This window comes from Mytilus galloprovincialis, chromosome 13, assembly GCF_965363235.1.
Source record: "Mytilus galloprovincialis chromosome 13, xbMytGall1.hap1.1, whole genome shotgun sequence".
NCBI lineage: Eukaryota > Metazoa > Mollusca > Bivalvia > Mytilida > Mytilidae > Mytilus > Mytilus galloprovincialis.
This window is the reverse complement of record NC_134850.1, coordinates 31,499,488-31,524,232: the sequence shown is the minus strand read 5'-3', so window position 1 is coordinate 31,524,232 and position 24,745 is coordinate 31,499,488. Positions and strand designations below refer to the sequence as shown.

Sequence of the window (24,745 nt, the reverse complement as noted above, 5' to 3'; positions counted from 1 at the left end):
TTCTTTTTTCCGACAGTCTGACGATTTTAATAATAACATGCCATGACGGCACACAGCATTGCTGCCACTTTCAATTTTAAATGTTTGAAACATGTTAGGAGTGTTGTTTTCTGATTTTACGTTTTCTTGAATGGCATTTTTCAACCGTGTAAGAAAACGAGAAGAAGTGGTATGAATGCCAATAAGACAACTCTACACCAGAAACGAAATGATGTACAAGTTAGCAACTCAAAAGTTAGCAACCAGGCCTTCCGGCAACAACGAACAAAACCAATACCGCATATAGCAAGCCATATGGTAACTTATAATAACTTTATTAAGCACAAATTACACCCATGAGAGGGTCAATGGCATAACAATTAATTGTCATTTACAACAATATTATGATGAGCGACATTTACAGTTTCATCTTTGAACCAAAATACTAAACACATAACACAACAGATAAACTCAAGTTTATAAATGGTCTCGAATGTGACAAATTTTATTTTTTTCAATCCAGAAAACTATGTAAATCTGATTTATGTTCAAAACAAAACATGCACTAGTGAGAAACAAATAAGATATACAGCAAGTGCCATCAAAATACAACCACCGTGTCTACATATTTAATTTAACTCCCTAGCTACTGACGCAGACATATGTTGACTCTTCAGCCATATTTGGTCCCTGACTGACTAATAAACCCCCATAAAAAAATCAATCTGACAAAAACAAAACCCAAAGAACAAGAACAAAACCAAAACCAAAAGAACAAGATCAAAAAACAAAAACAAAACCCAAATAACAAATACAACTTAACGAATTTCTTAAAAGCTGTATTTTCCCCATCATTAAAATCAACTTACGCATTACGTATTTATATATATATCAACCCAACAATGTTAGATCTGTAAATTTGCTTTCGCAAATTTTTTGTTGTTCCCTCGGCGGGATTCATATATATATATATATATATATATATATATATATATATATATATATATATATATATATATATATATATATATATATATATATAAGTACGTCTGAGCCAGTGACAATATATATATATGATATCTATACTAAGCATATTAACTTTTTTGATACTATAGCGAACAGTGATAAGATTACGGATCTTTACACGTTTGCACTTCAAATACAAAACAGGACAATATCTCTCTCTCTCTCACATTTCAATTTCATAAACATTATTTGCTTCCTAGATTCTTACCTTTCAGCAAAGTTTAGGATAGTATGGTCGACATATAATACACAAAATTCACAATTCTGTGACACAATGAAAATAGAGTGTACAAGAAGAGTCAACATGAATAGCACTGAAAAAAATAGAAATTAATTGAGCGCATAATCCGCGGTTCATAAACAAATTTCACAAATTAGCCAAGACGTCAACTATTGTACTCATCTATCACCCCTGCTTTCAATTAAGTGTCTTAATTCCATTGTCCAAGAGGACCCTTCTTTTGAAGAAATTGATTTTCCACATCCCAAATCATAGCATTTCACAACCAAATATTTTCCTATAGACCATATATATCAGATAACTTAAAAACTATTCATACCGCATTAATATTTTGCTTTCATTGGTATGAGAAACTAGAAAGGCGTTTGACACGGTTCGTAGAAATATAATTCATTGTTTAATCTTTTGGTATATGATATTTTAAAGTTTTCTAAATAATTCAGTCATAAAATAAAATTCCCATCACGCGGCGTAAAGCAAATCAATTTTATCCGATATAATTTAATCTATACATGTATATACAATAATAGCCTAGTTATGAGACACCAGGATGCTTCTCTATGGAACGCAATGACTGCCTTATGTTAATAATCAGCATTATATGCTGTGCTCACACCATTGTATGCAGTTGTCACACCATTATATGCAATGCTCACAACATTATATGCAGTGCTCACGACATTATTTGAAGTGCTTACAACATTATACGCAGTGGTCCAAATATTATATGAAGTACTCACAACATTATATGAAGTGCTCACAACATTATATGAAGTGCTCACAACATTATATGAAGTGCTCACAACATTACATGAAGTGATCACAACATTATACTTTTTTGTTGATGAAGGTGATGATCAGTGATGTTGATGACGATGATTGATGTATGTGATGGTGGTGGTTCATTCGGTAAACTTCGGATTTTTTTTTTATCGGAAATTACCGAATACAGTCATAATTGATAGTGCACCGCAAACAAATAGAAACAGTTGTTGAAGTCATGTTATCAAGGAATTGTATATTTCAAATATACAATTCCTTGATGTTATCAAGGCAATTCGATTGAAAACTATATCAGAAAAAATAACGCCTGCGTTTGTCTGCAATTGGACAGCCATAATTTTATTAATTTATTGGAAATTCATTCTGAGGAAAAGATGAAACTAAAGGAAGATGTGGTATGAGTGCCAATGAGACAACTCTCCATCCAAGTCACAAGTAAACCATTATAGGTCAATGTACTGCCTTTAAGACCGAACAACAAGCTATAAAGGGCCCCAAAATTACTTGTGTAAAACCATTCAAACGGGGAAACCAACGGTCTAATCTATACAAAAAAAAAAAAAAAAAAAACGATAAACGCGAAACACGTATAAATTACATAAACAAACGACAACCACTGTACATTAGATTCCTGAAATGAATGAACTAGTTCTGTTCGTCGTAAGAAATTATACGCATGGCATAATTAGTTAAAAATAAAGATTTTAGTTGATGAAATATCGAAGGAAACTTTGTACGATATATATGCCTCGAGTTCATTTCCTACTGAAGAACTTCAGCAAGGTGGGATCGCGACTTTATAGTCAGTACTCAGTTTAAATAAAATATTCAGTTTTTTATAAGACCTAAGTGCCATATTAATGTTGCGTATATATGTCATGATAGAGTCATTATATGGCATCGATTTTCAGAATTTTGCATTTTTACATGAATAAGTATTAAGTGTACCATTTTTTGCCAGCTTTTGGCACGTCAAACAGTTTGTCTTATAAATATAAGAAGCAGCCTTATATAGAGATATAAACTTTCATTAGAAAAAATACCTTTTCAAGACCCATTTTAACATTTTCATTTATAGTTATCATCTCTTATGAAAACTAAGATCGTGGATGTGAATGAAAACGTTTGCTACGTTTGTTCATCAGTCTGCACGGTTAATATATGTTGTGAATATGATGAAACTGATCATTAAAATACCCTGGTGTGCAGTGGCGGATCCAGCCATTTTAAAAGGGGGAGTTCCCAACCCAGAGTAAAAGGGGGGGGGGGTGGGGTTCCAACTATATGCTCCCATTCAAATGCATTGATCGGCAAAAAAAAAGGGGGGTTCCAACCCCCGGAACCCCCCCCCCCCCCCCTGGATCCGCCACTGGTGTGGAATAAACTTGTGGTAAATAGATCATACTTCTTAATTTCCTTATTTCAATAAGTTTTAAATATTAATGTATACTGCCTTAATAATGACATGTTTTTGATAACTTGGTTTCAATTTGTTTGCTGGGTGCATTACCAATTATGGATTCGGTAATTTCCGCTGATAAAACCCGAGGTTTACCGAATCTGAGCCACCACCATCACATACATCCAACATCATCATTCACCATCAAACATTATCATCACCATCAAACATCATCATCACCATCACTGATCATCACCTTCATCAACAAAAAACGTATAATGTTGCGACCACTGCATATAATGTTTTGACCACTGCGTATAATATTGTGAGCACTTCATATAAAGTTGTGAGCACTGCATATAATGTTGTGAGCACTGTACATAATGCTGTGAGCACTGCATACAATGTTGTGAGCACTGCATATAATGTTATGAGCACTTCATATAATGTTATGACCACTTCATATAATGGTGTGACCACTGCATATAATGTTGATTATTAACATAAGGCAGTCATGGCGTTCCATAGTCTCGACCGGAATGATTATTTATAATCATGTTTGATTTATATGATCTTACATGAGAGACTCATAATACCCATGCAATTCTGTTAAGAGCAATTATGAACGCATAAAATTAGTGGAAATGTTGAAAAAGATTCACAAGAATAAATATGACACAAAGAAAAATACTTATATATTGAAAAAAAAGGATAATATGTATTATATGTCACTGTAGTAAATGCTGCTATTGAAAAAAATCGTACGAGTAAAACCAAATTAAATAAGGAAAAATAAGTTTTAACATTTAAAAGAACTATCGACCACTATTTCTATTTCTTTTGCAAATTTTATAACCCCAAGAAATGGTTGACATCTGGTTTGAAAATTTCCCGCTTAAAAGTTTATATGTTCGGGTGTTCTCTAGATGATGTGAAATCTACTTGCAAAGAAGCGTGTTTGCGCATTAGTTTCATGTTTATGTAAATAAATTACGCATTTATAATAAAAGTTTCAAAGTTAAAGCATTTTCGAAATTGAAATCAGATTCAAATGTTAACAAACACTGTTAAAAACCAAGCCGATAAAATCCGAAAAGTCCGAAGACATTTAAAAATGGAGACGATTGTAAAACATAACATTGTCATGCATGATCGCACATTAATTCTGATTGGTTGACAATTCGTATAAATACCTAATTCTACAAATTTGCATTCTCTTCTAGTTTAAACGTTCGTGGTGATTGCATGAAGGAATAATTTAGAAAATTTGATGACAGAAAGGTTTATTGTTGAGGTAATTTTATGAATTGAATAAAAGAAACACTTGTAACGGTATCCTAAATTAACTTAAGCTTTAATTAAACACTAGCATCAGTATAATATTATTTTATTATTGTTTTTTCCTTCAGCCACAGTATCCGTTTTTTTTTTTTTTTTTACAAACGGAAAATTGCAATTATGCAATAAGATGCGATGTTTATAATTAGTCACCACGGTAACGGATCAGCAGTAAAATGCATGCTATATATTTTCTAAAGTGTATAAAAAATGAATGTTAAAAAGAAATTTATGTGTTGCCTTTGTTGAATTCAAATCGCCGCTATCAAATCAATACAAGGAACTCGAGAGAAACAGGATGTTATTAAAATAGATTTTGTAATAGAAAACAAATGTTATTTTTATGCTTTTTTGAAGAAAATATTTTGTAATGGGTATTTTTATAAATTTCCAAGGTAAGGAAATTGTTTGTCAAAATTAATTAAACAAATTTAGCACAATACAATTTAATTAAGGATTTTTTTTTTAATCCTTGCTATATTATTTAATCTGACCAGTGCAGGAAATCGGACGTTCAAACTTGTCAGTTTTCAACCTTGTAGCCTTTTAGCAACAGTTGTCAGTTTGTCCCCCCCCCCCCCCCCCCAAAAAAAAAAAATTCAAATTGATTTTGTGTGTTAAAACTGTTAATCACTATTTTTTTGTCAAAAGGTATTTTAGTTTTTTGCTGAAATTGAGAAAGGATTGATTTATTCGATTTCAATTAAAATCTTAATCAATATATAGATATACAATGCACGAATCCGGGTCCGTTCGCGCCCATTCAGTTCGCACCCAATCACGTTCGCACCCTTTTACTTTTGCACCCTACACGTTCGCGCCCAAATTTTATTGGTTTTGTGTTTCATAAATTTATAACCAATTATTGGCAAGTGTATTCCTATTAGTATATTTGTTGTGATCATTGTCTCAAAATAAAGTGAGACAACATGTTTTTTGTGTTGAATAAATCTTAATCATGTTTTGGATAGTGTATTGTTAAAATATTTTTAATCATTGTTTCTAAATAATGTGAGATTCTGACGATCGGGATTTTTGGGTGGAATAAATCTTAAATTTTTTTAAAATTTTGGTTAGTGTATTGCTATAATTTTTATTTAATTGTTTCAGATCAAAGGGGCCAATCTGTTAAAAAAACAATTATCTTTTGTGTTTTTCATTTAAAATTTTCAATGTTTTACTCATACAAGCTAAATACATGCAGTATTTACATCAAGGCAATTTATAACAACAATCATGATTTTCTAATTATTCAACTGGAACTTGATTTTAAATTGGATGCGAACGGACCTTGGGTGCAAACGTGCAAGGTGCGAACATGTAGGGTTTGAAAGTGTATTGGGCGCGAACGGACCTGATACCACAATGCACTTGTATAAATTCCATTCAAAATTGATTCCCTGTTAGTTTAATCTAGTGGTATTTAGATTTCTGATTTTGGGCAGAGTTGTCATTTTGTTCCATATTAAGGTCCAAAGTGTCTAATAGTAACTTAATTTTGATTTTAATAAAAAAAGAATTCTTGTAATTCTTCAATATGTTGAATCTTAACAATGTATTTAGATTAAAGTCGGACCGCACAAATTTTTTTGGGTTTGTATAACGCTATGATTTCGTTGTCGTCTGCATCGTAGCCCGATGACACATTTGGTTTCTGAACAATAACCTTAGTTTAAGGGCAAATGATAGTTACATGGGAGGTAACTATTAGATAACTATTTTTCCAATAATATTATAAATAATAAATAAAAGGAATGGTTGAAAACCAGAAATCTCAATACTGAATTTCATAGCAGCCATTAAAATGCTGGTAAGGGTGTATTAGTCCACTATGAGGGTAGTTGTAGTTGCATTGTTGTCTTATTGATGTATACCCAACATAAATATAAATAGGACAGCTGAACTTGGTAGATTTGCACATGGTTGTGTAGATTGCTTCATTTGATTTGAAAGTACTAATTCATTTAATTTAATTTTTTTTAGGAAAAAAAGGATTAAAACATGCCAGAACTTCTTCAGAACGGGAATCATGAAAATGGCTCCTGTTCTAAGCAGCAGCAAATTTGTCGAGCACATTCACCTACTCTGACAGACTATGTACCTTTGAATGAAAGGGTGCTCAAACGCATTGAGTCTAAGGATCCATGGTATTCCCTGGAATTTTTTCCACCAAGAACAGAAAATGGGGCTATTAATTTGATTGGACGGTAAGAAATAAATTCATAAGGTTTCCGAAGTCTTAAGGTTTCCATTGCAGAAACAGGACATATGCATTCGTAGTTAAGTTTGATCGCATCACAGGAGCAAGTCTTTGAGAATAATTTCATCTCTTACTTTATATTTCCATTGCATTAGAACAGATCTGAAGGTTTACAGCAGCTGAATAAGTTTTTATACGACCGCAAAAATTTAAATTTTTTGGTCGTATATTGCTATCACGTTGGCGTCGTCGTCGTCGTCGTCGTCGTCCGAATACTTTTAGTTTTCGCACTCTAACTTTAGTAAAAGTGAATAGAAATCAATGAAATTTTAACACAAGGTTTATGACCACAAAAGGAAGGTTGGGATTGATTTTGGGAGTTTTGGTCCCAACATTTTAGGAATTAGGGGCCAAAAAGGGCCCAAATAAGCATTTTCTTGGTTTTCGCACTATAACTTTAGTTTAAGTGAATAGAAATCTATGAAATTTTGACACAAGGTTTATGACCACAAAAGGAAGGTTGAGATTGATTTTTGGAGTTGAGGTCACAACAGTTTATGAATTAGGGGCCAAAAAGGGACCCAAATAAGCATTATTTTTGGTTTTTGCACCATAACTTTAGTATAAGTAAATAGAAATCTATGAAATTTAAACACAAGGTTTATGACCATAAAAGGAAGGTTGGGTTTGATTTTGGGAGTTTTGGTCCTAACAGTTTAGGAATAAGGGGCCCAAAGGGTCCAAAATTGAACTTTGTGTGATTTCATCAAAAATTGAATAATTGGGGTTCTTTGATATGCCGAATCTAACTATGTATGTAGATTCTTAATTTTTGATCCCGTTTTCAAATTGGTCTACATAAAGGTCCAAAGGGTCCAAAATAAAACTTAGTTTGATTTTAACAAAAATTGAATCCTTGGGGTTCTTTGATATGCTGAATTTAAAAATGTACTTAGATTTTTAATTATTGGCCTAGTTTTCAAGTTGGTCCAAATGGGGGTCCAAAATTAAACTTTGTTTGATTTCATCAAAAATTGAATAAATGGGTTCTTTGATATGCCAAATCTAACTGTGTATGTAGATTCTTGATTTTTGGTCCAGTTTTCAAATTGGTCTACATTAAGGTCCAAAGGGTCCAAAATGAAACTAAGTTTGATTTTAACAAAAATTGAATTCTTGGGCTTATTTGATATGCTTTATCTAAATATGTACTTTGATTTTTGATTATGGGCCCAGTGTTCAAGTTGGTCCAAATCAGGATTCCATATCAAGTATTGTGCAATAGCAAGAAATTTTCAATTGCACAGTATTGCACAATAGCAAGAAATATCTAATTGCACAATATTGTGCAATAGCAATTAATTTTCAATTGGAGTTATCTTTCTTTGTATATAATAGTAGTTGATAATATATGTTGGAAATTTGCCAGACATGACTATGATGTCATTTTCTATTTGTATTTGCCAATAACTTTATGTAAATAACTTCATTGGAAATTTGCCAATATAAAATGTTGCTGATGAAGCTTTTTTTCCTTATCTTATCTAAAATGTTTTTAGATAATGTATGTTGGACATTTGCCAGACATGACTATGATGTCATTTTCTATTTTTATTTGCCAATAACTTTATGTAAATAACTTCATTGGAAATTTGCCAATATAAAATGTTGCAGATGAAGTTTTTTTTATTGTTTTATACAATAAACAATGTATATTCACTTTTACTACCAACCAATCTTTACCATTCAGTGATAACAAGCACTTTATTTTACATTTTAATATTTTATGATGTATTTAAAAGAGTAGTTATTGTTGCAAACTCCATTAGAAATTTGAATTGATATCAGTTTTGGAAAAAGGGAAACAGGGATGTGAAAAAAAGGGGGGGGTTAAATTTTTCTCATTTCAGATTTCATAAATAAAAAGAAAATTTCTTCAAACATTTTTTTGAGAGGATTAATATTCAACAGCATAGTGAATTGCTCAAAGGCAAAAAAAAACTTTTAAGTTCATTAGACCACATTCATTCTGTGTCAGAAACCTATGCTGTGTCAACTATTTAATTTTAGATTTAAAAAGTTTGAAGAAGAAATCTTTAATTGATTTGTAAAATCTTGACATTTGTTTTGTGTAAAAAAAACCCATGTAATGTCTAAAATTTGATCACAATCCAAATTCAGAGCTGTATCACGCTTGAATGTTTTGTCCATACTTGCCCCAACTGTTCAGGGTTCGACCTCTGCGGTCGTATAAAGCTGCGCCCTGCGGAGCACCTGGTTATTATTAAACAAATTTCAACTTGTGCTATAATCAATTAGAAATAAACTAAATTTGCACACAGACACGTACAAACGTATAAAAAAAATCTATAGCAATAAGAAGTGTGTTGTGGACCTTTGATAACTTATAATCATATCATTCTTTTGTCTCTTGACCCTTTCCTCAATGGAAATATTTTTTTTGCATACTTGATTAGCGTAGGAATTTTCAATAAAATGCTGAAATATGCTTGAAAGTGTTGAAATGCATTGTGAAAATTTTTTCATCAAATAAATATAAGTCAGATATTCTAGTGAATATCAATTTCATATTGGATACAAGTTTTATTAAGTCTGATGCAGACATTTTGTTTCAACTGAGGTACTACACAGGCGTCGAAAGGTGTCTATGGAGTAAAGGGGTGGCATCAAAAAGCGTCATTATGGAGGAAAGGGTTATCACCCCACAGAAATAATGTAGCTTTGCAACTACTGAAGAGAAGTGTACTTTGCAATGTTAAAAATACCACAAAAGGTTTCTTATTTAAAAAAAAAAATCACAATGTTATAATCATTATCACAAGTTGTTATTATCACTGCTGCTAGTAACATTTTATACATGTACGCTTATCATGAAATTTGTTAATACAGGATTGAAAGAATGAATCGTGGAGGACCACTTTTTTGTGACATTACTTGGCATCCAGCAGGTGACCCAGGAAACACAGAAAAGCCAACAAGTTCAACATGTATGGCTGGTACAATGTTAAATTACTGTGGTGTAGATACCATGCTTCATATTACATGTGGGAATCAAGACATCGAAGATATTAAAGAGAACCTGAACAAAGCCAAGGATCTGGGAATCAGAAATTTACTGGTTCTTAGAGGAGGTACTGTTCATTTTTTTTTCTTGCATCTCAAAAGATAATAAGTTTGATTGCTGATCCTGAAAGATTTTTGTTATTGTACAGCTTACACAAAAAAAAAAAAACACCATGTCAGTTTAGTGGAGAGTTTCTCTGGAAATATCGTCTCAACTTGTCCCTAAAAAAAGTAATTATTTCTTAGACTTAAGTTTTCAATAACTCCTATTATCTTTGCACATTACATTTTCTGATGTAAATAAATATGTTGCACACTTTCTTAAAGAAGGTGATTTATAAACAATTCCAAAAGGAAAAAGTATTTAAGATATTTGATAGCACCAATATTGAAAAAGCCTTAAAAAGTTAAATCATATCAGATCATCCATCTTTAGTTGATACATTTAAAAATAATACAATACAAATGATAAACCTTAGCATTGAACAATCATTACATTAATTTGATATTCACTAAGAGAAATATTGAGGTTATACGTAACCTATTTGGATAAAGAGTGACTTTTTCTAAGATTATTGAAATTTGTTAAAGGGAAATAACTCTATTTTTCTTAGATCCCCCAGATGGTGGTGAATCATGGACATTCCAAAAAGGACGATTGAACTATGCCACTGACTTGGTGAAACTTGTAAGACAAGAGCATGGAGATTACTTTGTGATTTGTATAGCAGGTAATGTAGAAAAATTAGTAGTTTAAAAAAAATATACAGCCATTAAAGGGGAGATAATTCATTCAATTTCAGAGTTTTTCTCATTCTTAAATTTATGTAACTCATTGTCATAATTAAAAAAATTGAAACAGTTGGTTGACAGTTACCTCCCCTTAATTGAATTGATACAATTACATACTGTAAATTCAAACATTATTGCTAGGTTTTTATTATTGCACAATATGCGACTGGTTGGGTTTCACAGTAAAAAGAACTCACATCCTGATGACTGAAACATAGATCTGTATCCCTTTTTTTCAAAATCGGGATAATTAAACACACATTTTTGTCCGTTCTTGAAAAATTGCAATAATAAATGCAGGGAATAATTATTGAATTTACAGTAGTATTTCATCAGGATAGTCATAAAAAAGTTAACATTGTTAGAGAAAAGCAGACATATGTATTTTATACTTTCTAACTTTGTTTGGTCAAGATTTATAACATGATAAGATGGATTTTACCACTATGTTTTGGAGATTAATGACTGGGTTCGGACCATGCAATATAAAACTATGAAGATGTGGTATGATTGCCAATGAGACAACCATCCATGAGAGAGCAAATGATGTGGATGTTAGAAACTCTAGATCATGATTTGGCCTTTAACAATGATCAAAACCCATACCAGATGACAAAAATAAGTGTAATATACAGCAACTAACGACAACTGCTGAATTACAGGCCAAATGCCTATATGAAGAGTTTTTCTATGAAGAAGATAATAAAAAGATTTGTTTTTTGTTGATTTCAGGATATCCCACAGGGCACCCTGAATGTACCAGCTATGAGTTGGACTTGAAATATTTAAAGGAAAAAGTTGATGCTGGTGCTGATTTCATTATTACTCAGTTGTTTTTCAAATCTGAAACTTTTCTGAAATATGTTGACGATTGTCGAAAAATTGGCATAAATTGTCCTATCATTCCAGGAATTTTGCCAATACAGGTAGGTTGAATTCTTAATGGCTATTCCATTTAAATGTATGTGGGAGGGTAGGAAGGGTGGTTTGATTATTGGATGTGGGTCATGGGTCTTTTTTCAGTGTGCATCTATTACCAATCATTTAAAATTGTTTTGATTCACAATATTTTGACAGTTTGAAATTATTTTTTTATGGCTTTATTTGGTATAACATACTAGTTTAGCTTAGCAGAATGAAGATCTGCAGACCAATCTGAACAAGCATGAAATATTTGCCACTGAACTTTAAGCAACATCAATAAATCAAATTGGATCAGCTGTAATGCCAGTTAACATTAAACTTACCCTGTGGTTGAAGTTTTTAAAATTTTGATTACTTTCTTAACTACCCTTTTTTGTTGGGCCTGTGACTAACAGCAAAAGTAGGGGAGACACAAGTTCCTTATAACCTTCACAAATTTTTATGCCCCATTTATTGGCATTATGTTTTCTGATCTGTGCGTCTGTTCGTTCCGCTTCAGGTTAAAGTTTTTGGTCGAGGTAGTTTTTGATGAAGTAAAGTCCAGACAACTTGAAACTTAGTATACATGTTCCTTATGATATGATATGCCAAATTAGAGTTTTAACCCCTTTTTCACGGTCCACTGAACATAGAAAATGATAATGCAGATCGGGCATCCATGCGCTTGGGACACATTCTTGTTTTATATTTCACATAAGAATGATCTTAGCCTCCACTGACAACAACTAAAACTTACATGTAAATGTGATTTTATAAATAGATCAGTTTGGTATCAAGAAAATAATATGAAAATCAGGTAAATAAATAGATTGCTAAAAAAAGGAACTGCATCTCAATGGTTGATGGGCTTAGAAATCAATTATATCTTGCCATGTATTGAAGTATAATTTTATTTTGTTGTTTACTTAAGAGAGAGCCATATCTCTTGCACGTTAAAGACACCCTTGTAGATTTAGAAAAAGAGTAGGCTAATGCCGCTACAAGGCAGCACTCGCACCCGCAGAGTGGAAAGGGATTAATATTAGTTGCAAAACTTGTTTCCCAATCCACTATAAATAAATATGTTTAAACTAAATTAGTGTTCGACAAACAATTTTCTAAAAGACCAGCATGTATGTAGAATTTAAGTAAAAAATCAAATATCCAAGAATATACAATTTTTCTTTAATCTTTGAAAATTGAAACTGTCTGAATTTAAAGAATCTGCAGTAAACAAGATTGCCTCCTTACTAAATGCTCTTCATAACTACTGATATAAGAATTGGCAAAATTGAAATGGTCCACAGTTCTCTGTTGTCAACTGCCTTCATGGTCTTGCAGTAGCATGTTTTTCTCAAGTGTAGGTGGTCTTAAGTTCAGTCCATGGTTTGTTTAAATATTAGACTTTTAGTTCTTAATTTTCTGCTACTTAACATGCAGGATAATTTAGTAAGATCAAACTCTGATCACCTTCGAGTTGGAAACATGTCTTCAGGAGTGGTGAATGTTTCTTGATGTCTGTTTCTTAATGAAGTAACATATTTCAAAACTAACAGGTCTTAGATTTTAAGTCAAATACAAAGCGGGTTTTATTTTTATATCATATAAATGTATAATTCATCCTGAAAATGTCTGTAATTTTTGCCAGTGGATGTTTAAATTTCATACATCTAATGACTATCTACAGTAGTCATTTATATTTCGAAATAATTTAAATAAATATTTTATAAAAATTTGATATGATTTTATTTCTAGGCATACCAGTCATTGCGACACATTGTGAAACTGTCTCGTTTAGAGGTACCGCAAGAGATAATAGATGCTATCAATCCAATCAAAGACAATGACGAAGCCATAAGAAATTATGGAATAGATCAGGCCACAACAATTTGTAAAGAATTATTGAACAGTGATAAAATTCATGGCTTACATTTCTACACACTAAATCGAGAAGTTGCTACAATAGAAATTCTCAAAAGACTTGGTATGTGGCTTGAAGAACCTGCAAAACCTTTACCATTTAAACTCTCGGCCCATTATAACAGGACCAAGGAAGATGTTCGACCAATATTTTGGAGAATGAGACCCAATAGTTACGTTCATCGGACGTCTAACTGGGATGAATTTCCAAACGGGCGATGGGGTAATTCCTCGGCTGCATCATTTGGTGATATATCAGACTATTATTTGTTTTACTTGAAACATAAATCGCCAAAAGAGGACATGCTTAAAATGTGGGGGTCAGAGCTTAAAAGTGAAGAAGACGTTTGGAGAGTATTTTACTCATATATTACAGGAGAGCCCAACTCAGAAGGAGTAAAGGTAAATGGAGTCTTTGAATACACAGTGGTAGAGCAATGAACATTCTTTTGGGGTTAATAGACAGTTATCTTTTTTTCCCTATAACAGATATTTAGCCATAGGCTCTTTGAATATACAACAAATGTATATTGAAATTGGATAAATTCAGTTGCTATCAAATGATATCTGATTCCCACTCTTTTTAAATTTTAAAACCTTAAATTATTTTAGTAAGCAAAAAAAGATGTTTCCATTTAAAAGGGAAATAATGAGGGTCAGAATTTTGGAATATATATACATAGAGAAAGTAAAAAGTCAAATTTTGTTGGTTTCTTTTGAATTTCCTGTTGTGACATCATGAAAAAAGGGGACCTTTTTCTGATGACTTCACATATTCAGAACACAACTTTCTGCAAATCTTTGAAAAGAATTAAAGGATTTAAATTTATAAGAGAATTATATATATCCCTTGCAGGGTGCAATCTAAAATTGATATAAATGGGTCAATATATGAATGCACATATGTAAGTCTTTATTCCACCCTTGACAAATTCTTTGTTGCCTATTCATGCCTTGTTAGTTTTTGGTAGGTAGGGAGGGATTTTTTTACATGTTAAATGTTTTTGACAAAAAAATGATAAGGGAAAATCTTGAGAAAAAATTTGAAATGATTTGTGTCAGGAATTGTTTTGGGTACACTATTTTAGAGTTGGGTATAAAAACAACATCAAACAGTCTAAATTTTATTGTTCAGTTGACTAACATTCCTTGCACAGTGCAAAAAAAAATGGATATGAATGGGTCAATATATGTTTGCACATACATAAGCCTTTATCATGCTTATTTAATGGTTTATTTACTTTAATTTTCATGAGCAGATGTGTGACTATAAGTTTGGCATATTTACCTGCAATACCAGAGGTGAGGCCTGGTCTAGTAACCACTCAACCATGTCTGTCCGTTCAAAACACATAGAGGGTACATAATTAATGCAAAGCTCCAACATTCATCCTACAACATTATTCATTCAAACTTTAAAAACAGTAATCATAATTTTAGTCATTGAATGCTTGAGGATATTTTTGTGCCATGTGGAAATTAAACTACAGATCACTGAAATAAAATTATATTGATTTAAAACAAACCAAAACAATATTGCTTACATTATGTTTTATCTGGCTTTGATGCTTATAAAAATGACAGATAAAACCATTCTTTTTTCTGTAATTATTTTTCAAACCACCACAGGAACATTCATATTCATACATTAGTATATTTGTTGCATCTATTAAAATTAACATTGTAGAAAATTATTACATTAGAATTTTCCAATGCTTCTGTTTTATATAATAATGTACATTTCCTTTTGAACAGGTGAAAAATATCCCATGGGTAGATGAAGAGCTTAATCCAGAAACTTCTTTAATTCAAGAAAAGCTAGCAGCTGTAAATAAACGGGGTGTGATGACTATAAATTCTCAGCCTAATATTAACGCAGCGCCCTCCACAGACCCTAATGTTGGATGGGGTAGTCCAGGAGGATATATTTTCCAGAAGGTATGCATGAAGTGGTGATCTGTTTTACCCTGTAATGGCAGACATGCCAACCATCACGATTATTAGGGTTTCCCCCGTAAAAGGTGTTGACCAAAATTCTTATCATGTAATTGAACATCTCAATTCAAACAAGCTTTCAATGAACTTTTTGGGTATTTAAGCACATACACACTAGTTCAAACAAATAGTAGTAGATTAGGAACACTTATGACAATATAAAAGGAGCATAAGGTTGAGAATTTAGAAAAGTTGACAGAATTATCATTTAATGAAACCAACTTTATTTTTGTAGCCTATGTAATGATTAGTACTGAATTTAAACTCATTTCACTTGAAAGTATTGCATACCTATACTAAGAGAAAGAAAAATTGCAGTTCATTGTATTACTGGAAAATATTTCAATTTGTTTTATAATACATATCTTCATAATGCTAATATTTATAAGAGTTTACTGTATTTTAAGTATCATGATATGTTCTATACACACCCTTTTTCATTGCAGGCATATTTAGAATTCTTCACATCAGCTGAGAATGTAGCAGAGCTAAAGAAGATCCTGGAAGACTATCCATATGTCAACTATCACATTATAAACCACAACGTAAGTTTTCTTTTTGTCAAGATCGGGGAAAAAATCGCTGTTGATTTTGGGCCTTTCATAGCATTCCTTACCATTCATAAAAAATAATTGCGTCTCTTTCACATGTTTTTGCTTTATAAAACACCTTTTGACTGTACAATTTTAAAATTCAAAAAAATATCTACCAATTATTTGCAGTCATGTGTCGTCCAAGATGGTGGAATACACCTATAAAAACCTTCATCTAAGAATGTCAATTTACACTTGCAACTCAATTATTACAATACCAATTTCAATAGTTTGTCAATATTTCAAATTCTTCTGTCACTTTGTATTAGTTGAATATTCTATTATTTAAGAATTGAATGATTCTTTTTGTAAATTTATTTGGGTGAAAAAGCATTGACTGAGTACATTTTGTATGAAGTACGATTGCTCTTCATTCTAAAAACGTGCTCATCGTCGATGCTTTTACCATCCTTTAAATTTAAATAATAGAATTGTATACAAAAGGAATCATTCAATTCTATTATTTATCTGTGGACTTTATTAAGAATCTTGTGTCATCATGAATGTTACAGTTCATTTTGAATTGATTGTTAATTTCAGACTGACACGAAATTGCTTTTAGCCAATAGAAATAGCGTTTTATAATGCAACAAGTAATTTTATTAATAATACAAAATGTTCTGTTTTAGGGCCAGGATGTTGACACTAATTGTGACAGATCTTGTCCAATAGCTGTTACTTGGGGTGTGTTCCCTGGAAAGGAGATTGTTCAGCCAACAGTGGTTGATCCAATTGCATTTCAGACGTGGAAGGTAAGAATATGGAATTAAATAAGAAGCTATGGTATGAGTGCCAATGAGACAACTCTCCAACCAAGTCACAATGTATAAAAGAATAACAATTGTAGGTCAACGTAACTTTAACACAGAGACTTGGCTCTCACAGAACAGCAAGCTATAAAGGGGCCTAAAAATGACTAGTGTAAAACAATTAAACAGGAAAAACAATGGTCTGATCTATATAAAGTTCATAATATGCATTGCATGTTATGTTTTTGTAATCATTGAGTATTATTGGGTTAAAATTTTGCTTTAAATGATGGAAAGTCGAGGATCATATGAAATTTGAAGCAAAGGAAGACAAAACCTCATGGTAAAGAATTGGTGGTCCTTGACTTGCAATTAAAAAATGTCCATTCATTCGTTCATTTGTCCAATTTTTTTTTTTACTCTTAATTTCACAGTATTCTGAACATAGAAAATGATAGTTTGTGTAGGGTATCCATTTACTATGGACACATTCTTGTTGCTGCAGTGTAGCAGTTATATCTTTATTATGGAAGTAGAAAAAAACCCAAATATCATTGAGTTTTGAATATGAATTTGAAGAAATAAAATGAAATCTTTAAAGAAAAAATCCTTTATTTCATATAGAAACTATGATTTGACACAGCTGATTTGACAACACAATTATGTTGGACACCTTCTATGCCATGCAATCAATGTTTGAACACTCTGTTCAATTTTCACGTTTTTTGCAGGATGAAGCATTTGGACTTTGGAAAGAAACATGGGGACGGTTATACCCAGAGGATTCTGACTCCCGAAAGATGATTAATCGCATACATGATAGCCACTACCTTGTTAATCTAGTCGATAATGACTTCCCCAAGGAATCATGTCTTTGGGAGATTGTGGAGAGAATGTTAGAACAAGCAGGAAGTAAAATGGACACGACAGAAATAGCAATTAACTAAAGGTTTGTATTAATATAGAAAAAATTCTGTACATTATTGTCCAGCCTGCGACTTTTGTCGCAGAAAGCTCGACATAGGAATAGTGATCCCTCGGCTACGGCAGCGGCGGTATTAGCTTACTTCTTAAAAGTTTATATTTTAGAAGGTGGAAGACCTGGATGCTTCATACTTTGTATATAGATGCCTCATGTTATGAAGTTTTCGCCAGTCACATATCCAATGTTCTTGCCCCATTTTTAACTTGTTCAGTGACTACTTGAAAAAAAAGTTAAGATTTTTTGTAATGTTAAATTCTCTCTTATTATAAGTAATAGGATAACTATATTTGGTATGTGCGTACCTTGCAAGGTCCTTATGCCCGTCAGACAGTTTTCACTTGACCTCCACCTCATTTCATGAATCAGTGAACAAGGATAAGTTTTGGTGGTCAAGTCCATATCTCAGATACTATAAGCAATAAGTCTAGTATATTCGGTGTATGGAAGGACTGTAAGGTGTATATGTCCAACTGGCAGGTGTCATCTGACCTTGACCTCTTTTTCATGGTTCAGTGGTTATAATTAAGTTTTTGTGTTTTGGTCAGTTTTTCTGATACTGTTTGCAATAGGTCTACTATATTTGTTGTATTGAATGATTGTAAGGTGTACATGTCTAACTGATAGATGTCATCTGACCTTGACCTGATTTTTTGAGTTTGGGTCTTTTTTCTAATACTATATGCAATAGGTTAACTATATTTGGTGTATGGATATATTTTATGATCAATCTGTCAGTCACATAGATTTTATTTGACCTTGACCTCATTTTCACGGTTCATTGCTCAGTGTTATTTTTTTGTTTGTAGTCTGTTTTTCTTAAACTATAAGCAATAGGTCAACTTTATTTATTGTATGGAAGAATTATTAACTGTACATGCCTGTCTGGCATGGTTCATCTGACCTTTACCTCATTTTCCTAGTTCATTGGACAATGTTTAAATTTCTTGGTTAATGATTAGTTTATGTAACAGTTGCAATAAAGCATATATTTAGGACTATCAACATGATATCAATGATTAGTAAAGAAGGCGATACATTTCAGCGTGTGCACTCTTGTTTTTTACTTTTTCTATGTTTAAAAATGACAAAGGCTCATGACTTGGGACAGGCGCAAAAAAGTTTCGGGGTTAAAACATATTTAGTGAGATTTCAACCCTCCCCCTATACATCTAGCCAATGTATAAAAAGTGCAGTAAAACTCAGTTTTAAGTTTCAGTTCATATCTAAGATACTAAGTGACTAACAATTATTCTGTCTCCTAAAATGTTGTGTATCATAAATGATATTTTAGTAGGTTTATCTATCCAATTTGATAATTAAGCTTACTTTTTTCAATCGTATACAATCTATATTTAATTTATATTTTGTCCATTGTAGATGTTGATGATTGATGGAGGAATTTGAGAAAAAAATGAGAGAGACCAGACATTTTCTAATATTGTGGGTTTTTAATTTACAAGTGATTGTGATAGTGATAAACTTTTTATACCTTTCTGTAAAGTTTTTATTGACTTGTATACAGATACTTGATAGTTGTATTGTATATATTTACTAAAACATCTGAATATTCATGTAAACATCAGTTATATAGTATATATTTACTTAAACATGTGAATATAAACATCAGCATTCAAATATATTTTAAAATTTATATGAGAAAGAGACATAATGTTTAAAAGAATAATTATGGTTTTGCTTTCTCCAGATCCCTACAGAAGTTTTTAGGATAACCTATGTATTCATGTTAAATTAAAAATGAATCTGGAACAAAATTTTACAATTTGGGGTCATTGATGATAAAATTTAGTGTTTTTAATGATCAGAACATCAAACTTTCAGTAGGATTTGTATCTATATTTCGAGGTTACAAAGAACTTTTTTACAAGGCCTTATTTGTCAGAATTTGTTTAAAAATTGTGTTAAGACTTCAAAATTAATTAAAAATGACAAGATATAAGTGATATACAGAAAACTTGTTCAGTATTATGTAATTAGTGGTCTTGGAAGACTTGTTTTGACATTTGTAGCAAATCTTTTGTGAAAAAAAAAAATTCAATGTACATGTGGGGTTCAAATTTTTTCAGTGTTTTCATGCTGTGGGGTTCATTCTTAGAATGTTATAATTATTGTAGTGTTTTTATTTTTTCATGATGAAAGATAAATCACAGATGTTGTTAAATTCATGTTTTGTTGGGTGCTTTCATATTAATCATACAATGCATTGGGTTCCCTTCTAGTGCCATAGGTTCCACGAGACGACTTTTAATCAAAATTTTATCAACCAAATGATACCAGTGAATTACATTTGTAACTATCATATTTAGAACTATGACAAAGAAAAATATGTCACAAGTTTTCAACATCTTGAGTATCCAACATGTATTTTGATCAACATGAAATTGGAAGTTATATTTGTTCATTGCTCTTTTAAAAAATGTCTCAATTTTGTTTATTAAAAAGGGGTGTGGGGCCTACAACCTCCACACCGTCTATCTGTCACTAAGCAACTCGGAAGTAGTTGTTAGGTTGGTAAAATGTTGCATGATGATAATAATTAAATGATTAGAATTTGATATAACTTGATTATGTAACGATTAAATAAATTCAATGTTGTTAAACAATGACTTACTAGCTGAAATAGATGCAGTAATGATTATTTGTGCAGTACTTTGTATTTCAATCTAATTAATTTTAAATCTCTGCTCTCTTCAATTTTTTTTTGCTTGGTCGCCCACACAGCTTCCAAGCATAAAAAAATGAGCAAGTGCCTAGGTTTTATTTTAATTACATTGTTTGTATTATAAGATCTATTAAGTTTTACATAATAAATGTTTTACATTTCATTAAAAGATCTCTAGACTATAGTGTGGTTACACATGTTTATTATTGTATTGTGTTTTTGTGTATGTTTTTTTATGGGTGTTTGTAACTTATGAATATTTGAAAATGCACATTCGAGATTTTACCTGTATTGGGTAAAGATTAATAAATACATACTCACTTAAATCAAAATTTATTTTAGGGCAAGAATACAAATTGCATGGTTTGTTTGAGTCTTATTTTCATGGTTACAATGCGAAATTGTAATTCATTGTTGTGGTTCATAAAATGTTATATAAACAAACTGAACAGACTTATAAAATGAACGAAATTGCCAGACTTAAAGTTAAAAAGATTTGATGGAAATAACATTGTGAAATTTGTAAAAAATAGATCAAAATATAAAATTAATCAGTATTTTGACAAAAGTGATATTAATGGTAAATTATGAAACCTGTATACTCTTTATGTTAATATGATATTGTACTTTCAGAATGAAAAATAAGTTGTAAATAAGGGGATTTTATTATAAAGCAAACACTTTGTTCTTGCCTTGTATTTATAAGTTTGCAGTATATTTGTTTTTATGGAATACCTTTACATGCTGCTTAAAATTTGGTGACATTCCTATGAGTTTATAGACAATAGATAAAAATATTGTTCATACTTGCTGGCGTCAGCCCAGTAATTTGATAAAGATATTTTTGAGATGGAAAATAATTTGAAAATATAGTTTTAAATCTGAAAAAATCCATGTGTATTTTCAAAATAATAGTATTAAAAATTAACAATTAAAAAGCCACAATTTTTTTTATCCATCTGAGGAAATTTGCAGATTTTTTGAAAACCACGAAATCAAATATCCATAAATATGCAAATTTTCCTCAATCCACGAAAATTGGAAAACACTTAAGGTGGTACCCAACACTTTCACTAAAATTAATTTGGCTCGTTTAATTTTCATAAAATTTTGACAAAGTATTTACTTTGACCCTTTTACAAAAATTTAAAAAATTAAAATAATTTGAACCAAGCGTTTTATCAGAAAAATTACACTGGTTATATAGCAGATTGAAAAACACTAATATTGATCATTGAGAAGCTTAATATTGCCTTCACAACGCAATGTAATTAAAACGTTTAGCTGATATTACAGAGTTATCTCCCTGTAGTGTTGGGTACCACCTTAAATAAATGAATCCACAGTAGGTGATTATGCTTTCTAAAAATTTTAAGAATCTATTTATTATGATTTTTTTTATTAAAAATAAAATGATTAGCAGACATAAGGATAGATACAAGGTTTTATGGCTTACAATGTTTGTTAAAAATGGCTTTAAAAATGTTAATGATATATTTATATAGAAGATTTCTTTTACCACTTTTTATTTTGTGTGTATTATTTGTTGATGAAATAAATGTTATAATTACAGTATGTCTGCTTATTTTAATACCAACTCTTAGGAAAGGGCTATGTTGCAATCCCTTTGTCCATCTAGCCTTTGATCCAACATTTTTTTTGTAAAAAGTACCTATGTCCCATTCTCATCAAGTATTTCAAGGATAAAACGACATTTAAAGATGGACAAATTGTTCTTGAGTTACATATGACTTCAAAGCCTAAAGGACAAGGTTCATTTTTGAGGCATTTTTTTTGGTCCTGTTAATTCAGCAAAAATAGTGCAAAACATTGATATAGAATGAAGGTCATGCAAGTGTTAAATCTGAAACGATGAACTTGAAGAAACGTTTTTGTCTCCCCTTAAAGTCGAAAAAGCAAGACTAAGGAGTGCTGTTTCTGGCGAAGGCACCCACAATGTTTTAATTTGTGTTTCGGTCAGTTACTTCTGGCAGTTCAATGTATTTGATTTGTAATTGCATTAGTATTGGCACATCTCATTTGCATAGAGATTATTTGAACTCACCACTTTAGTCATGGTCTAATGACTTTGAAACTTTTGCAGTTTACACTTATAGTTTGTGATCAGGTCAATTTAATTGAAACGACTAGTGGTGTGTCAATTGTATTTGGTATGCAGATGTATTAGCATTGGCACATCTCTTTTCCATGGTGATAATTTGGCTCTGAATGTCTTGCATAGTTTACATGTCAGAGTTTTGCCATTTTAATTTTACATGTCAAGAGTTTTGCCATTTTAATTTTACATGTCAGAGTTTGACCATTTTAATTTTACATGTCAGAGTTTGTCCATTTTAATTTTACATGTCAGAGTTTTGCCATTTTAATTTTACATGTCAGAGTTTTGCCATTTTAATTTTACATGTCGGAGTTTTGCCATTTTAATTTTACATGTTAGAGTTTTGCCATTTTAATTTTAAAATATACATTCTACTGTCAATATTACAAAAAGATAAAACAGTTTTGGCCTTTTATAGCTGACTATGCAGTATGGGCTTTGCTCATTGTTGAAGGCCGTACGGTGACCTATAGTTGTTAATGTCTTTCATTTTGGTCTTGTGTGGATAGTTGACTCATTGGCAATCATACCACATCTTCTTTTTTATATTGTTGTTATTGGCTTTAAACTAGCTATCAGTAACTGCATGTACACTCAGATCTGTACTGAGTGCCTTTTTATACGACCGCAAAAATTTTAATTTTTCGTCGTATATTGCTATCACGTTGGCGTCGTCGTCGTCGTCTGCGTCGTCGTCGTCGTCCGAATACTTTTAGTTTTCGCACTCTAACTTTAGTAAAAGTGAATAGAAATGAATGAAATTTTAACACAAGGTTTATGACCACAAAAGGAAGGTTGGGATTGATTTTGGTAGTTTTGGTCCCAATATTTTAGGGGCCAAAAAGGGCCCAAATAAGCATTTTCTTGGTTTTCGCACTATAACTTTAGTTTAAGTGAATAGAAATCTATGAAATTTTGACACAAGGTTTACGACCACAAAAGGAAGGTTGGGATTGATTTGGGGAGTTTTGGTTCCTACAGTTTAGGAATTAGGGGCCAAAAAAGGGCTCAAATAAGCATTATTCTTGGTTTTCGCACAATAACTTTAGTATAAGTAAATAGCAATCTATGAAATTTAAACACAAGGTTTATGACCATAAAGGGAAGGTTGGGTTTGATTTTGGGAGTTTTGGTCCCAACAGTTTAGGAATAAGGGGCCCAAAGGGTCCAAAATTGAACTTTGTTTGATTTCATCAAAAATTGAATAATTGGGGTTCTTTGATATGCCGAATCTAACTGTGTATGTAGATTCTTAATTTTTGGTCCCGTTTTCAAATTGGTCTACATTAACGTCCAAAGGGTCCAAAATTAAACTTAGTTTGATTTTAACAAAAATTGAATCCTTGGGGTTCTTTGATATGCTGAATCTAAAAATGTACTCAGATTTTCGATTATTGGCCCAGTTTTCAAGTTGGTCCAAATTGGGGTCCAAAATTAAACTTTGTTTGATTTCATCAAAAATTGAATAATTGGGGTTCTTTGATATGCCAAATCTAACTGTGTATGTAGATTCTTAATTTTTGGTCCCGTTATCAAATTGGTCTACATTAAAGTCCAAAGGGTCCAAAATTAAACTAAGTTTGATTTTAACAAAAATTGAATTCTTGGGTTTTTTTGATATGCTGAATCTAAACATGTACTTAGATTTTTGATTATGGGCCCAGTTTTCAAGTTGGTTCAAATCAGGATCCAAATTATTATATTAAGTTTTGTGCAATAGCAAGAAATTTTCAATTGCACAGTATTCACCAATAGCAAGAAATCTTCAATTGCATAGTATTGTGCAATAGCAAGAAATTTTCAATTGCACAGTATTGCGCAATAGCAAGAAATCTTTAATTGCACAGTATTGTGCAATAGCAAATATTTTCAAATACTCAGTATTGCGCAATAGCAAGAAATATCTAATTGCAATTTCAATTGGAGTTATCTTTCTTTGTCCAGAATAGTAGTTGAATC

At 31.6% G+C, this 24,745-nt stretch overlaps 1 protein-coding gene across 1 annotated transcript; it reads left to right on the top strand.

Moving 5' to 3' along the window:
• Positions 1-4,640: 4,640 nt before the first annotated feature.
• Positions 4,641-19,722, top strand: LOC143057128 (methylenetetrahydrofolate reductase (NADPH)-like). The gene is made up of 11 exons (XM_076230371.1): positions 4,641-4,722; positions 6,750-6,973; positions 9,877-10,118; positions 10,665-10,781; positions 11,575-11,768; positions 13,501-14,067; positions 15,421-15,603; positions 16,107-16,205; positions 16,883-17,005; positions 17,734-17,951; positions 19,365-19,722. The coding sequence occupies exons 2-10, from the start codon at positions 6,768-6,770 to the stop codon at positions 17,947-17,949; spliced, it is 1,947 nt and encodes a 648-aa protein (XP_076086486.1). The 5' UTR covers positions 4,641-4,722; positions 6,750-6,767; the 3' UTR covers positions 17,950-17,951; positions 19,365-19,722.
• The last annotated feature ends 5,023 nt before the right edge of the window (positions 19,723-24,745 follow it).